General features: G+C 48.3%; 1 protein-coding gene across 10 annotated transcripts in view; it reads right to left on the reverse strand.

Moving 5' to 3' along the window:
• The window catches only part of ST3GAL3 (ST3 beta-galactoside alpha-2,3-sialyltransferase 3), a 143749-nt gene that overhangs the window by 88167 nt on the left and 37763 nt on the right, over positions 1–17819 (reverse strand). For 4 of the 10 annotated variants that reach the window (XM_056815273.1, XM_056815277.1, XM_056815278.1 and 1 more), the window contains exon 3: positions 790–837. The exons of 5 other annotated variants lie outside the window; for them this stretch is intronic. In XM_056815273.1, coding sequence (XP_056671251.1) covers positions 790–837 — 48 coding nt within the window. Of the gene's footprint in view, positions 1–789; positions 838–7815; positions 7843–17819 lie in introns of those variants that run through there. One more of the 10 variants, XM_056815284.1, reaches the window with a different exon arrangement.

The following is a 17819-nucleotide window of genomic DNA, read 5'->3' on the forward strand; positions in this document are numbered from 1 at the left end:
CTTTGCAGAGGGGCACAGCTCAAACTGGGCCCAGTCTGGACATTCATCACTGAACAAGTGCCCAAACCCACAAGGGGCAATGACAGTCTATTGAAGTCTAAAGGAAAGACTACCTTCTCCCTGCCTCTCCCTCCCCGTCCCTGGCTAGGGTGGGAAGGCAAGGCCAGCCCAGGGTTGGAGACAGAAAACCCCTGCTGAGACCTGCCTGGCTGGAATAGAGAAAGAGTGAACCCTCGTGTGTTAATAGGTACCCACCCGGGACAGCAGAGGTTTCCTCAGCATGCTTTGTCCCCTTGCTGGACCTACCTTAGCTCTGAGAACTACTTGGCTGCTGGCTCTAGCCGACTGACTATGGTGGAAGCTAAGGCCACATCTCTCATCCACTCAAATTGGTGGGAAGTCCACAGGGAACATAGTTTCCCATGAACCATGTGCCCTCATCCAGCTAAAAGTAGGGCCCAGTAAAAAGCCAGAAGGCCTTTTGGAGTCCCCCAAGCACGTACATGCATGTAGGCACATGTACCACCATCCACATACCAGGGCTTCTTTCCCCAAGCCCTGAGGATGGCAAGCTGCCCTCTCTGTCCTTCACTAGCCTCCCTGGGGCCCTGAAGGCCAGCCAGAGGGGGGCAATGACCCTTTCCAGTCCTACCAAGGCTCTAAAGACCTTCCCCTGGGCGACCTGGATCCTCCTCATCTCACCTGCCTCTGCCTCCCAACATGCCACCAAGCCCCACCCTGGATAGAACCAAGCCTCGGGCCAAGAGGGGAAGATAAGGCGAATTGTACCTGAGCCTAGTGTCCGTCCAACGGAGTCAAAGGAAAGAGTCCCTGAATCTGCAACACAAGAGGACAAGTTCATGGCTTTTGCCTCAGCTCCCCAGGCCCCACCACCACCACTACCGAGCATTAGAAGCTGTCTGGCGACAGCCTCAGAACAAGAACCTGAATGATGCCCACCTGGCTCAGAAGCACATCTCCCAGGTCAGGTACAAACCCATCTGGTGTCCTGGGCTGCCTGCCTGGCCATCCTCTGGGCACTGCTAAAGCTACCAGCATGAGGGTGTAAGTTTAGTTGTCCAGCAGACAGGCTGCCTGTGACTAGGGGGAGGCTGCCAACCCTTCCTGTAGGATAACTGCAAGGACCCCCATGACCACCCCACCCCAAGCCCCTCTCCCCTCAGAGATGAACAGACTCTCCCTGCCCACTGCCAAACGCACAGCGAATCCCTTATGACCTGAGATTCTTTAGCTTTCATGGGGATCCTGGATTTCTAGACCTAGACGGCAAGATCCTAGAAGACAAGAAACACAGCTACTTCCCAGTGGCACAGTTCAGCAACAGATGAGCACACAAGGGAGGGGAATGACGCAAGTCATTAATGATGGCAACAAAAGAGCCATAAAACTGTGGACCAACAAGGACCTCCAAAGCCCCACCCTCCCAACCCAGGCAGGGAGCCCATCTACCACCACCTGGAGCAGAAGTCACCTAGTTGGTGCTTGGACACCTCAAGTGAAAGAGATCTCACCACCTTTCAAGGCCCGCCTCACCTTTAGCGCTTGATGAGCAGCGCCAAATATTTAAAGTTTCTCCTCCTATTAAGCAAAAGTATCCAACATTTCAGCCAGAGGTCCTAGGTCTATGCAGAACAGATCTGATCTCTCTTCCACATGGCAACAGACAGGGGGAAGTAGGGGGAAAGCACTGATTAAACACCCACTTTGTGCCCGACATTATGGTAATGCCAGTTAAATGAATGAATAAATGAAGGAAGGGAGGAAAACCAGATTAGAAAAATATCTGTTTCTCTCCGTTGTCCTACATCATCACCAGTCTCCATGGGATGAATCTTTGTCTATCCACAGCCCCAGCCCTTCCTTTTCATTAGCTCTGCCAGACCTTTTCCCAGGTGCCCACCATCCCTGACCGGGAGTCGGTCCCGTCTCAGTCTGAAGCTACAATGATGACAGCTGTAGCCAGGAGCTCTGGGAAGGCAGGAGCTTTCTTGGTTTGGTTTTGTATTCTCAGCACTTAGCACAAGCCTCACCCTTATAGGTGCTTCAGAAAGGATTACGGATGGGATTGAAATAAATTCTATTCTCCACTGCCATTGCCTTCATGAGTTGGGGATTTTCCCAGTCCCATGTCCTCTCATTCTAAAACCAAGGAGTGTATTAGTTTGAGGGGGCTGCCATGTCATACTTTTTACTCCTACTGACCCTGTAGTCCACTGAGACAAAACTCAAATGTATTTCAGAGAACTTCTGTCTAAGCACATCACCGATCCTGGAAGTTGATTGAGCCTTAACACTTATCCCCATTACATTTCCTCTTATCCAGTCTAGCCCAACGGCAAGATCTTTGTGGATCCCGCCTCTGTCAGTCTGTGGGTTAACATTCCATTCCAGCTTAGTTATTTAACATGAAAAACTACTGAGGAGCATCCAGGACTACCATGTTCCAATGGCTATAACGCAGCTCCTTTCTTTTATTTTTTTAAATATATTTTATTTGATCATTTCCAAGCATTATTCGTTAAAGACATAGATCATTTTCTTTTCCTCCCCCCCACCCCCCATAGCCGACGCGTAAGTCCACTGGGCATTAGATGTTTTCTTGATTTGAAGCTCCTTTCTTTAAGGGAGAGATTATGCTTTAAATACACATACAATATAAGAAACAAGGAGTCCTTGTTTAACGGCGTCGCTGGACCTGAGTAACCGGAGCTGAGCCGGTGTTGGGCGCCCCTCCTTCCAGTTCAGAAAGAACTGAGCGCTCAGCTTACACCAGGGAACAACAAACGACTGAACGAATGGCTTCCATCCAAAGTCCCATCACGTCCCCACGGCCCAGGCACAAGAGTTAAAAGCAAACTGAACCGACAGCAGAAGGATGCGTTTCCCCCAGCCCTGGTACAGAAGAGAACAAAGGCAGGAGGAAGCACCGGATGCACTGGAGCAGACTGACCCAGAAGACACTTGGCTGAAAGAGAGGAGAACGTCCAAGCTGAAGACTCTGAGATCTCGCCCATCCAAGTGTGCCCTCCATCATGTTCTCCCAAAAGTTCACCCATGGGGGAGGCCCCTGAGAAGGTATTGGGGAACTCCTGATAGCCAGCATTCTACGTAGGGTTTTAAGGTGCGCGTTAAACCTTGACTCCAAGCTCCCCACTGGTCATACAGGGCAGCCCATGTAGACCCACAACGTACCTCTCCATTCTGATTGCAATAATATGCAGTTATTATCTCCAAAAGCAGGCAGTCAGAGGAGAACAAGAGCAGCTTAAAGAAACCTTGGCAGAGTCATCTCCAGGCCATTCAACTGGGAGGATGAGTAACAGGGAAAGTGGATTTTCGAGCGTGAGTTCCTGGAGGGCAGGGCCTGCCTCTGGTCTCTTACCAGAACAAACAGAATGGGCAGGCAGCAGGAGCCCCATTGATGTTGACTGACTGACTGACCAGAACCACAGAATAGGATGTCCAGGCCCTGCCATCACAGGCCTAAAGTGTTCACAAAGGACATGGAGAACAGCAGCCAAAGACCAAACGGTCGACACCAGCGGGAGGTGAGGCAATCGTGATCGGCCGAGACACCGACACACACAGCCCCTGAAGGAGAGGAAGATGCAGATGGTGTGGAAAAGGATTTAGCCCTTCCTGAGACAGAGAAAATATCAGCAAGTACCCATCAACACACCAACTCTCCCATTAAAAAATAAAAAGCAAACATTTAGAAAAAATCATCTACATTATTATCCTCAAAAATGTACCTGTGGAAAAGTCAACAATCACAATCTCTCGCTGCCTCTCTCTCTCGGCAATGGGGGTTAAGTGGCTTTCCCAAGGTAACACAGCTAGGATGTCTGTGGCTAGATTTGAACCCAGAACCTCCCATCTCCAGGCCTGGCTCTCTATCCACTGAGCCACCTGGCTGCCCCCATTTTTTTCTTTTAAGCTCAGTTAAGCAGTTTTAAGTCAAGCACCAACCCCATGCCAGGCATGGAACACCATGGAACTGTCCATAAGTTTACATCCTACAGAGAGACTACAACAAGATGGTACGTAAACTGCATGAAGAACACTGAGTAATAAAAGAGAACCAGGGGAAGTCTCAAAGGCAGTGCCTCAGCTGTGCTCTGAGGGAAGTTAGAGACTCTGAGGGTCAGAGGTGAGAAGGGATGGCAGAACAAGTGATGGGCAAAGGCATAGAGGTAAGAGATGTACTATATATACATAGAGAGAACGTGGGGGGGGGGGGAGTGGAGGAGGAGAGACAGACAGAGGCAGAGACAGAGATCAGCCAACAGGCTGGTTTGACTAGAAGGGAGACGTGAAGGGGAGTGACTTAAAATCAAACTGGAGAGGTAGGTGAGAGCCACGTTGTGGAAGGCTTCAAAGCTTCGACTGATGCCTCCGGTTTTCTGATCAATCACTTCCGACTATTCCTCCCACCACCAACCCGCCCTTGTAAGAAAAAACAAGCCAGCGACACCAGGCCTGAGCCACAGGGACCAGAATCAAAGGAGGAGCCTGGGGAAGTCCGAGGAGCCAGTTAAATGTGGATCACTACAGTCGCCGGACCCCCGAGTCCAGGCACCGACAGGCACCCTCTGCCAACAGCTTTCATAAAGCCTCCATGAGAGCAGCAGCCCCGGCTGAACAGACCCAGCACGGCATCCGACAACCATTCTCACAACTGCCTGGAAGGGGCAGACACAGACCCCGAGCTCACACGGGCGCCACCTTCCAGGCTCGCCTCTGCCCCATCCCAGCTCTACACAAGGGACATACATAGCAAGTCACGGCCCAGACCACACTGATGGATGCTCCCCGGTTACTGATGTGAAATGAGGCACAAAGCAGAAGACTGTCCGGCAGGCATTTATTAACTGCTCTGTGCGAGGGCCCAGACCAGGCAGCAGGTGACTGACTGCCCTGGTCATGGTGGAGGGCTGGCCAGAGTCCAGGGGAAGGGAAGAGATCCTTCGTACAGGCGTGGGGAGAGCCTCCAGATGGCCTTGTGCTGACTGCTTTAGCCTGGGAACACGCCAGAGCCTCTGGGAAGAGACCTGGAATCGATCAAGAGTTTGGCCCCCACCACGCACACAGAAGAATCCAGGCTGCTGCCTCAACACCCCAGGGCAGTCCGCATGTGCCCCTCAGCTGAAGGGCATCATGGGCCAGACTGGGCACATTCTCCAGTGACCACACAGATCCATCAAACATGGCTTCAATGGGCAGCACTGCAGTTTATTACATCCGAAAACCGAGACGATATTGGAAATCCTTTTTATAGTCAGATGTTTCCTGTTTCTGGTTTCCAAAGTGCCTTTTTCCTTCCCTATAGGGCCTATGAATAAAACCAGGGCTGGGCCCTTTCAGCAGCTGGCCTGGGCTCATCCCTGGCAGTTTGCCCAGGGCAGATCCCTCAGTGCCCTGGGCATGCCTATGGGAATGGAACCTGGTAACACAGCCACGAGAGGAAACATGTGGAAAGGAAGCAGGAGAACTGACCTCTCTGATGGCCAGGGCCGAGACTGACAGAGGGAAGCCCTAGAAAGCTCCAGAGAAAAGCACTCATATAGAGGAAGGAAGCCAAAGGGAATAGCCCACAAGATGGTATCCATTTCTCCACATGAGACCTGTAGTTAGCCATGCAGGAAAATGACTTCATGCAAGGATTATTTACTAAACACAGAGTCATTTTTTCCCTTTGGGTTCCTATACATTAGTGGATAAAACAAAGTCTGAGAGAGGCCACAACCAAAGCCTTGGGCATCTTAGAAATAGGCAAGTACCCTGAAGGTCCAGACAGGGAGGTTGGCCAGCCAATAGGCTCTTCCTTCTACCATCCAGGTCTCTTCAAAAGATGGAATGTGTTAAGGGGGCTCCTCTTGGTCCTCTAAAAAAGATTTTTTTTAAATGGAAATAGAGAAACAAAGATGATGGGAAAGGGGAATGAAGGAGGGTAAGAACATTTGATGGGGGGAGATTTCAATATCAGAAAAACTTGGGAAAGTAGGGCCACAGAGGCACAGTTGATGGCACCATGATGTGGCCCAACTGTTTTGGATTTCCATTTGGAACAACTTAAGAAAAGTCACTAACTTGTCCCCAGCCTTTTACCCAACAATCCCCATACTGGGCAGACACCCAAAGTTCAAAGGCCCAATATGTACAAAAAGTCTAAAGAGCCCACTTCTAAAAAATTACTTAAGTATGATTTGATATTGTTCTTAGAACACATTGATTAATGAATAGATCTTCCCTTTCCCATCCACTGAGCCATCCTTCTTACAAAGATTGAAAAATAAAGAAGCTAGAGACAGGAGGTCCTGGGTTCAAATCTTGCCTCAGACACTTCCCAGCTGTGTGACCCTGGGCAAGTCACTTGACCCCCTAGCCCTTACCACTCTTCTGCCTTGGAGCCAATACACAGCATTGACTCCAAAACAGAAGGTGAGGGTTTCAAAAAATTAAATTAAATTAAATTAAAAAATAATAAAGAGGGAAAAACTGGTCCAGCAAAGCCCCTCTCCACCCGCCCACCCCAGAGCCTGGCCAGCCCATGCCATGCTCCATACCTACTGCTTCTATGCTTGGCCATCACATCCTTTGATCTTTCTGGGTGAGTGGACGAGGAAAGTTGTTGTCTATGGTGTCCTCTGGGCTCTGCTTCCTTCTCCCGGAATCAGTCAAACAAGTCTTCTTTGAGTCCTTTCTATGGCACAGTCTGCCCTGTTTGTGTCTTACAAACTTGTTCAGCTCATCCCCAGTCAATGGGCAGTTCCCTTGGATCCAGTTCTCTGCTACCCAAAGAAGCAGCAAGCCCTGACCTTCACTTTCTAGACTACAGAATCACACCTTCTACTATTGACTCATCCTAGAACTTTCCTCACTACTTAGAGCTTCCTTGACCTGGAACATCCCATCATGCCTGGGACCTGCTCACCCAGATATATCCCTCTGCAAGGCCCTTCCTCCTTCTTCCATTAGTGAGTCCCTCCTGGAGCCTCCATTTTGTGGAGCAGTCCAGGCCAACAGGTCTTCATTCTCTCTTCCGTTCAGTTCCCGAACTTGTGAACTTCAAATCTATGTCACACCTTCTTTCTCCCTTTTCATCTCCCTCTTATATGTGGAAGGCAATAGGGGGCTCAGTGGATACAGCACTAGAGTCAGGAAGACCCCAGTTCCAATCCAGTCTCCAATACTACCTCTGTGACCCTGAGCAAGTCACTTAACCTCTTTTGCCTTAATCTACTGGAGAAGGAAATGGCAAACCATTCTAGTATCTTTGCCAAGAAAACCCCATGGTAGCAGATCTAAGAGGGTGGTTTAGTAGCAGCAAAAGCTGAAAGAAAACTCCATGGACAGTACTGGTGTGCTATGGTTTATGGTGTCAAGAAGAGCTGGACCTGACTAAACAAGCACAACTTCCATTAATTAGAATGTAAGCTCCTTGGGGGTAGGGATTGTAATTTTTTTTTTGGCTTATCTTTGTATCCCAGTTTGTAAAATACAGTAAGATTTTTAAAATGCTTATTTCCTTCCTTCCTTGAGCTAGAAAGAAAGTGTGTACCCATTACCTGGGAATGAAGAGCTGAAAACCCAAGGAATATGACTATAATGGGAGACTGCCATTCCAGAAGAAAGGATGAATGTGAAGAATTCAGGGAAGTCTGGGAGGAGCCAGGGCCATGTGAGGGGATACAGTGTGAGGGTGCTATGGCCTCTCAAAGGAAGGGCAACTCAGAGTAAAGGGAAAATGGGCCCATCCCAGCAGAGGGGCTACAGCCAAAATGTTACATTTACCTTCAAACACAATCTCTGTAGCAGGTATCTTTGGTTAATTGTTTTTCTTTTTCACAAAGGACAGCTCACTTTGGGCTAGGTGGGGCACAACTGGTATAAAGACAAAAGCATTAGCAAAAATATTTTTTTAATTACTGTGTATTTCCATACTGTATCTGACCAGTACAATGTAAACTTCTTAAAGGCAGGGATTTTTTTTTTGGGGGGGTGTCTTTGTCTACCCTGCACACACAGAAGGTATCCTTGGGAAAGATGAAGGGTTACTTGTTGAATTTACCTCCATCCAAACATCTGTCACAAAATCCTAGACTCTTAGGACTACAGAGGCCCTAACGATCCTCACAACAACAAGTGGGCATCCAGATGCCACTTGAAGATCTTCCCTAATGGGGATCTTACTACCTCTCAAAGCAGTCCACCCCACTTTGAAATAGTTCCCAGTGTAAGGAAGTTCTTCCTGACATCAAGTCTAAATCTGCTTCCCATCCTCCCTCCTCGCAATGGTTTTTCATACTGAATTGCTTCTTCTGATTTCTGCTTTTCTGTTTTTTTGTCTTTCAACGCAAGATTCTCTGACTTAAACTACTATGATAAAAAAAAAAAAGATCAGAACACATGGCAGCCAACAGGCTAACTCAGCCCAGGGCCCTGAGAAAAGGTAGAGCAGAGGCATGAGAGCAAGCCTCCTGGAACTAGTCTTTTCTGCACTGAATCCATCACAGAGAGGAAGGGGCAGAGGTAGAGGGCAGAGAGGGCACATTGGATTTATCACTTTATCCAATTGAAGGTAATAAGGAGAGGGTTCCTGAAAGGGTTTGCCAGGTCCCTAGCAGGGGTCTCTGAGAATCACAGAGAATGAAAAAGCTACTGTAGAATGAGAGAAGGGCATGGGTTGCCTCACTTTTAAAAAAAGAGAAAAAAAAGATGGTCTCAATAAACCACAGACTGGGAAGCCTAACTTTGATTTATGACAAAATCTACATGAGATATTTTCTGAGCACAGAGAAAGAAAAGCCACAAACCCTAAGGGGCCACAAGGTTAATAAGGAACAAGTTATGCCACACTAGCTGAAGTACCTAATAAAGGGGATGTTCAGAGAGCTAGGAAAAAAAAATAACAAAATTCATTTGCAAAAACAAAAGATCTTGAAACACAAGGGAAAGTCTGAGGGAAAAGCAAGATTGATGAGGTGCAAACTATATTATAAAGCAGGAGTCATTAAAACTATTTAGCAATGGGGACAACTAAGTGGATCAGGGGATTGAGAGTCAGGAGGTCCTGGGTTCAAATGTGATCTCAGAGACTTCCTAGCTGGGTGAACTTGCGGCAAGTCTTAACCCTAATTGCCTGGCCTTTCGTATTCTTCTGCCCTTGGAAGTGATACTTAGTATTGATTCTAAAAGAGATTGTAAGGTTTTACTTTTTAAAAATGTTTTTAACTATTTAGCACTAGTTTTAAAAAAAAAAAAGGAGATCCATTATGAAATAGACTATAAAAGCAAGAAAACATTGAAACTATATAAAAGAGAAAACACTGAAAACAGTGGCCTAGAATTTGATAAATAGGAGGACTCATTTCTCTGACAAGAATTGTGGGGAAGTCTAGAAAGTAGTTTGGCAGAAATTAGGCTTAGACTGACATCTGATACTATCTTAAAATAGATACACAATCTAAATGTGTCATAGCAAAAAAACTTAGAAGAGAATGAGATAGGCATACTAATACCTATTGTTGATGGCGAGCTGTGAAATGGTATATCCACTTTGAAATACAATTTGGAATTACACAAATAAAGTAACTAAAATGTCCACATCCTTTGAAACAGATTCCATAACTAGGTTTGTACCCTGAAAAAACCATCAATAAGAAAAAAAGTCCCCACATACACCAAAATATTTATAATAGTACTTTCTGTGATAGATAAGGATTGGAAACAAAATAAATGTATAACAAAATTATAAAGACCAAGTAGGTCTCAAATGAGGCAATATGAGAAGACATCCTCCAGCCTACCCCTTCAGAGAAATGGAAGGGTTCATAGATGTTACACATGGCACAAATTTGCAGACCTCCTTAATGTATCTGTCAGTTGTACTGACTTTTCCCCTCTCTTTTTCCTCTCCAAAAAATACTCCCTGTCACATGAAATGGCTCTCATTAAAAGTGAGAAGAAGGATATATGGAATACCATAGTGATGGAAGAAACAGAAAACAAAAAAAATTAAAGACAAGAAAGATAAGGGAGTGAATTTACTATAATTACACAATGAGCAAATTCTATTGTATAAATGGCTTTTGCACAAGAGAAACTGTAAAGTGAGAAAATATAATCAAAATATATAGATAAAAGTCTGATATCCAAGATATATAGAAAAATGACCGACACATAAATGTATATGTAAGAATACACATTTTTTATAAAAAGCCCTATAGATATGAAACTGGAAGGGGCATCTTGTACACCAAATGATGAGATCCAAATCATCTGTTATAAACTTTAATAAGATAAAATTTCAAAGGGATCATTTAAAGTCCTAAAACTTATATTTAAAAAATCATTTGTGGCACAGGAGGTGGGTAATCAGATAATCGCAACTCATCTGTCAAAGATTCTGAAAGTATTAGTGGACCAGAGACAACAGTATAACACGGTGGCCAAAAAGGCCAACATAATCTTCGCCGTTATTGAGAGGGCTAACTGAAGATGGAGCAGGGAATTAGAAAGGGCAGCTAACACAGTGGGCAACAGGAAGGACCTAAAGGGACCAGGGATCAGTGCTGGGATCAGCGGGACAATAAAAGCACAGAGACAAGCGATAGAGTCCTGTTTGAGGGACTGAAAATAGGACAGTGTCACTGAGGGGAACGAGGTAGAAGACCAGAGAGGTTGGAAGGGACCAGGTTATGAAGAGGCCATTTAACTAAGGACTCTATATTTGTGCAATTCATGGATCAGGGGAGGTGACATCTGCTTTAGAAAAATCACCTTGTCAACTGAGTGGAGGACAGATTGGAGTGAGGAGAGACGAGTTAGGGGAAGAAGGCTGCTGAGTATGAAGCGCCAGTAGGATACCCAGGTGGAGGTGTTTACCAGGGAGCAGGCAATTTGGGTCTGGCTCCCCCCCTCAACGGAAATGAACAGAGACTTTGTGCTGAGCATCCTGGGGAGCCGAGGAAGAGGCACCTCTAACCAGCCATTGGGCTCTGAAACACTCACTCCCCCGGCCCTGGAAGAAAGAGCCGATGCATCAGGTGAGGGGAAGCTGACATGACAAGATGGAATAAGGAGAAACCAAGTGCTCACTCGGGCTCCAAGAATCCACCGTACCAGCAGCGGGCAGGGACAGCCGGCAGGAGGCGAGAGGCAGAAGAAAGCTGCCCAGATGCTGGGCATCCAATGAGGAACTCCCAGGGCTGAGAAGGGCAGCGCCTCATGCCAGGTGACAAACAGGAACTTGGGGCTTGGGGCAGGCGGTGACAAGGCAGCCCTGCCCTCTGCACTTGTCTCTGGACCCCATCCTTGGGAACTGGCCCCAGCACAGGCCACGGAGGGCACAGTTTGGAGCCTTCAAGTAGGGAAAAAGGGCTGCCCTGTGCAGGAGGAAGCAGCCTTGTTCTACTTGGCCCCCCCAGGGCAGAACCAGGAACAGTGGGAAGAAGGTCCAAGAAAAATCCCTGCCAATGTTTCCAGGCCCAGGGGAGATATAAAGGAGAAATGGGGTGACAGCCTCAGGTCAAGGGGGGACCCTGCTGACTTTCCAACCCTGCTCTTAGGAGTGTACAGAATCAAGGCTACAGCCTAGAACTAAAGCACCAGAGTTCCAGATGCAAAAGAGGTGAGTCTAGGACGTGATCTTCCTACAGTGCCCCTCCTCAGCACCCTCTGGGGCTTCTGACTGTCGCCATAAAGTCTGTCTGGCCTTTGAAGCCTTCTCACACCGTCCCCTCTACTCCTCCCCAGCTCTGCAGCCTAGTGGCACTGGCCTCCTGTTGCTGGTCATCTCCCCTACCCGGAAATTTCCTCCTCATCTCCACCTCCTGGCTCCCCTCTCTTTCCCGGCCCCCTTAACGCCAGTGCCTTCTCTCGACGGATGGTCTGCCCCAGGCACAGACTCTTCCTTTGTGCAGAGCCACCTCCTGCAGAAGCCTGGGAGCGCTTGGAGCTCGGGCCTGTCTCTGTGCCTCCGCTGTATCTCCAGCTCAGCCCAATGCCTACAGGGCACACAGTAGGCCTTCATACACGCTCGCTCGTGGACTTTGGAACAAACAAAAGAACATGATAACTCTGTCTCTATCAGCAAGGGAACACAGAGCTCTACTTCCCTCAAATGGGCCCACCCTACGATACACTTCAAAGGCCCCCGGCGACCTGCCAACTCAGAGGCTTTTCCCATTGATCTACCAAGGCAAGAGCAGAAATCTGTTCAAGAGGCCACTTGGGGGCACGGGGCGGGGGGCGGGGTGGGAGAGGAAGGTGCCTGGGCCCTGGGCGCTGAGGCTTGTGGCAGAGGGGAGGCCCCTGAGGAAGACTCTGAAGGCTGCACTGCCACGGCCTGCACGGGTGAGCCCTGGCCACCTCGGCTGGCCTTACCTGTGCTCCTGGCTCACAAGGCTCCTGGAGAGGAGACTCGAAGAGAACAGGTGAAATCTCCCTGAAGAAGGCACGGACAAATGAGTCCTTAAGCTCAATACTGCAGGCTGTGGGAAGGAGAGACCCCAGGATGGGGAAGGGAAGAAGCATTCCTTGGGCCCCCACCATGTGCCCGGCACTATGCTTAGAGCTTTGGACAAACAGGATCTCAGTCACTTCTGTGGCAGAAACAAGACTCAATGAAGGCAGTGTGGAAGGGAGGAACCAACACATCCTTGAGGACTGATCAGACTGAGGTCCACTCCTCCAAACTGAAGCAATTAAATTCAACTGGCATTTATTTATTTATTCACCTCTTGCAATGTGGCCAGCACTGTACTGGGCCCTGGAGGTACAGAGATAAAACCAGTGGGGCAAGGGGGTGGGGACAACACATGAGCATAATAATAAATACAATGTATACACAAAGAAAATACAATGGAATGGTGGCAAGTGGATGAGTCAAAGCAGTGCTGTTGGGGAACAGCTTCATATAGTGGGAAGACCAAAGCCAAGCCTGGAACACAGACGGGCTTCAAGAGGCAGGTGTGAGAAGAGAGTGAATTTCATACCTAGGGCACAGCCTGTGCAAAAACATGGTGGTGGGAGATGGAACATAGTGTGGTGACCAGTTTGGCTAAAATAAGGTATAATCAGTCTAACCAGGAAAGTGGAAGCAGTGAAGGGTTTTAAACCCCAACAGAAGAGCTGGTTGGTATTTGAAGCTAGATGTGGCAGCACCCCCCTGAAGCTATGGGATTGGAGAGGGGAGAGGCAGAGAGATCAGTTGGGAGTTTGTCAGGATAGTCCAGGGAAAGGCAATGAGGGCTTTCACTTGGATGGGTATGAGATGAAGTCAAAAGAGATGGCTGAAGAGAGAAATGCCTCTGGATCCAGAGTTGCTTAGCTGGCACTGACCACAGAACAGGCCGCCTGCAGGCCTTTATCCCCATTCCAGCCTCATCAGGAGATCCCGGCCCCCTCTGCTTTCAGCCCTGCTAACTGAGCTCAGAGGCACAGGACTTACTTCTGGGGTGTGGAGGAGGAAAGGGATGAAGGCGGCTAGCAAAACTCCCCTCTCCTCTACCAGACCCAATCCACTTGGGCAACGAACTAGCATTGCCCTTGCATGGGGAGAGCAGGGAAGAGGCCGGGTCCCTCCCATCTGCTCCTCTGCCTACTCCTCAGCCCTCCCTGACCCGGGTAAATGGATGCTGGGATCATGGCTCACAGACGACCCCCGGGAGAATCAAGTCACGATTTGGTGAGGCTTCGACTGGAACCAACAAAGGCCAACTCAGGGGTTCCCAAAGCATCCTTCACTCAGCCACGGCAAGCTGGGCAGTCCATCGCAGGGATGAGGCAAGGCTGGGCCCCGAGATCATGGACAGAGACCCTCCAGAAGCCCCATCTCCTTCCAAAGCAGCACAGCCGGGGGCCTGGACACGGTCACCTCCTTGGTGACCATCCCTCGGCAAACATGGAAGAATGGCTCGGCCGCATCCTTGCTCATCCCAGGGGCCAGCCAGGCTGGAGGCCCAAGATATGCTCCCTCCAAACCAACAAGGCTGCCCTTACCTGGCCTCACAGGGTCGGGGGGAAAGGAAGCTTTTCTGGGGGCACAAGAGAAAACCGCTCAAAAGGCCGGGTGGGAGTCAAATCCAATGCTTCTGCTGCCCTCTGCTGCCCACTGTGGTCATTACACCCGGGGTTCCCTTTGACAACAAACCCCCAAAGGCCAATTTAGCTACATGGGAGCTATCAGAGCAAGGAGGGATCCAGAAACAGGAGCAAGTTTAAGAGACCCACTGAGGAGGCTGTCAGGAAGAACTCCTAAACTCGAGTCGCCGCCTGGGGAAGGGAAGGAAGGAAGCAGTGCATTGGTTAAGTGGCTTCTTACTGCAAGGGCTGGGCTCTCATTTGAGCCTCGTGACAGCCCTGGGAAGTTCCCATTTTACAGTGGAGGAAGCAGAGGCTGAGTAACTTGCCCAGGGTCAAATATGAACTCAGGTTTTCCTATCTTCAGGCCTCTCATTCTACCCAGAGCACCAGCTAGCTGAGCTTCCCTCTCCTGGGAAGTGTGCGAGCAAAGACTGGACGGTCCCTTAGTAGGGATGGGTTACTAGACAAGGAGTTTAGCCACCAATCAGAGAGAAGATCTAGGCCCACAGCGAGTGGGGATGGATGGATCAAAAAAAAGGGTTTTTTTGAATGGGAGAGATCTGCCAGCAGGGCATCAGAGAGATGGCACTCCATCCCAGGCTGCATGCTGGTCCTGGGCTGCCTCTTCCTGCTTCCAAGGGTCAGAGATGCCACTCCTTCCTTCCTGCTCCCTTTGCCTATCTTCTGACCTGCCTGTCTGCAGGGAAAGGAGACAAAAGCTGTCCCATCAATTCCCCCCATTGGTCCCCTCGTCCAAGCTGCCTACAACCCTGAGAAGATTCTACCCTGTGACGAACCCCTCTTCACCTCAGTGGCAATGACTGAACCTCTTGGCAGCTGACACCCTTCCCATTCCAGTGATGCAGAAAACCATGGGTCATTCAACAAACTCTGCCTCCACCCTCCAGTGACCACTCCTTTATCCATATCCTTCCCAAGTCAGACTGGGAAGCTTTCCACCCCTCCCACTGTGTTCTCTGGAATATCTGCTATGGAGGATGCGAACTTGCTTTCATCTTAAATCTTATCCTTTCCCACTCCTTTTTTCTCCTGCCTCTGCTGATGACCCAGCCTCCCTGGCCTCCCCTTCCAGCACTGCTTCACTCATTACCCTCATGGGAATGGTGGGGATGGAGACACTCTTTGCTCATCAAATTGCAGGCTCTCCCTCTACCACCATCACTTGATAACCTCTTCTCCTTTGAGGTTCAGCCAATCTCTACCAAGCATCCAATTGAGATTCTACAGACCCCCAGGACATTCCCCTTCTTTCCTCAGAGTTCAGTGCCTGGCTCACAGTCTTTCATTCCCAGCTCTGTTTTACCTCCCAGTTCCCCAACTTGGTATTCATGACCTACTCTTCTTGCAGCCTATGACACTGTTGATTACAATACTTTCTTCTCTCTAGATTTTCCTGACAATACTCAGTTGCACTCAGAGAGAGGCATACCCTGGATCTCACCATCACCCACAAACGCATCCCCTCCATGTTCATCAACTTGGATCCCCATCTGTTGGCATCCCCAAACTGTTCCTGGTCCACACTGTACGAAGAGATTGGAGCATCCTTCCACCCCTCAGTTCTTTCACACACACACACACACACACACACACACACACACACACACACACATCCCCAACTCTCCCTCAGAAGCAAGAATAGTGTCATACCCTTCCTTCCCCATCTTAACCCCAGATGACCCGCCTCTGCTATGCACTGTCCTCTCCTCTTGACTTTTCTGTTAAGTTTCTTGCCTCTCATTCCATTTCTAATTTGGCCCTTCTAAGCCTAAGTCTTGGACCACTCCCACATCCCTTCCCTTCCCTCCAGATCATGAAACTGTGCTGACTGGGTAGGTCCACAAGAAATGTATGCTATGAAATCTAAACTGGGCCCTCGCTGCAGAAAGGCAACCCTTTTACAATTCCCTAATTCATTCACTATCCCACTCTCCCCAGTGGTCTTTTCATCTCTCCTCAGACCTCCCATGGTTTCCCTTCCCTTTCATCCCCTCAATTGAGAACCTTGCCACATATTTCATAAAAAATTGAAGTTGTTCACAAAGAGCTCCCTCTTCTCCCCTCATCACATGTCACCCAGCTAAGACATCTATTATAGACAGCCTTCTCAAGGAGTTTAGGGATAAGGGCAATAGTCAGAGGAGATGCCTAGATAAAATGAGATTTTTCTGATAATGGGGGAAATGTCAGCATCATTGTAGATAGTAGGGAAGTAGCCAGTAGACAGGGAGAGACTGAGGACAAGTGAGGGAGCTGACGTGATCCTTCTGTCATCATCTCCTCTTTGACCCCTGTCTTTCATGAGGCAGTGGTAAACTCCTCTATATGCCCAAAGGGATCTGGTTCCATTCCATCTTCCCCAGCAGATTATCCCCCTTTATTATCTCTTCTCTCTACTTTGTCTTCAATCTCTCTGTTTCTTCTCACTGCTTCCCTAGCTTCCTATATTCACAGTGAGTTTTCTCCCATTACTAGAAAAACCTCCCTTTATCTAAGCATCCCCTCTCTGTCCCATACCTCTCTTGCCATCTCTTGCTATTTACAATGTCTCCATTTCCTTTCAGGTCACTCTCTCCTTAATTCAACTTCATCATTCAACCCAAAACTACTCCCTCCCAAGTTATTAGCACTTTCTTAATTGTCAAATCCAGTGGCCTTTTTTCAAACTTCATCCTTGATGTTCTTGCAGCCTATGACACTGTTGATTACAATACTCTCTTCTCTTTAGATTTTCCTGACACTACTCTCTCCTGGTCCTCCCACCTATCTGACCACTCCTGCTAGATCTTCATCCCACAGGGCTCTTTCCTGAGCCCTCCTCCTCTCCCTCTCTACTTGGTGATCTGGATTCGATTTAATTATTCTCTCTATTGTGAGAATTGAACACCAGTTTGTACCCCTTTTCTTGGTACTAGTGAATTAGGTTTCCATTCATCCCACCCACCCAATTAGATTAAGAACAAGGTCTGAGGCTTATCTATATAAGGAGGACACCAGCCAGAAGCCTCATGGCTCCCTGGCATCCCAGAAGATGCTTGCCTCTTGTCCCACATGAACAGCCTCTGACCCACACTGAGATCAAGTCTGTCCAACCAGGGAGACCCAGAAAAAGTGATGTCAAGGGGTTATACGTGATGATTCTTGAAGCTTACAGTCTCTTTCCTAAGAAGCAGTGCACTCTCTCCTAAAGAAGCAGCAGGCATGAACAGGGACATAATGGTGAACATCAAGCTCAGGTTAGCTAGGTAACCGGCCATGTGATTATGTGCCTCTCCTTTCTCCAACATGCTTTTCACTATTTAAAGCATAATTATAAATTAAGTTTCTAGAAAATTTTCATTGTAACACTATGCTGATAAATCTTAAATCTACATATCCAGCCCTAACCTCTCTGATCACCTCTAGTCTCATGTCTCCAACTCTCTATTGGAAATCTCTAACTGGATGTTTCATAGACATCTTAAACTCAACATACCCAAAACAGAACTCATTCTTTTCCTGCCAAATTCTGCCCTCTTTCTAACTTCCTTATTACTACTGAGGGCACCACCATCATCCCAGGTGTAAGCTCAGGGCCTAGATATCATCCTCCATCCACCCTTCTCTCTCAATTACCTCCCCTATCCAATCATTTGCCAAGACCTGTCATATCTACCTTCACAGCATCTTCTTCTCTCCACTGACACTGC

Source organism: Monodelphis domestica, chromosome 2, assembly GCF_027887165.1.
Source record: "Monodelphis domestica isolate mMonDom1 chromosome 2, mMonDom1.pri, whole genome shotgun sequence".
In the NCBI taxonomy this organism is placed as follows: Eukaryota; Metazoa; Chordata; class Mammalia; order Didelphimorphia; family Didelphidae; genus Monodelphis; species Monodelphis domestica.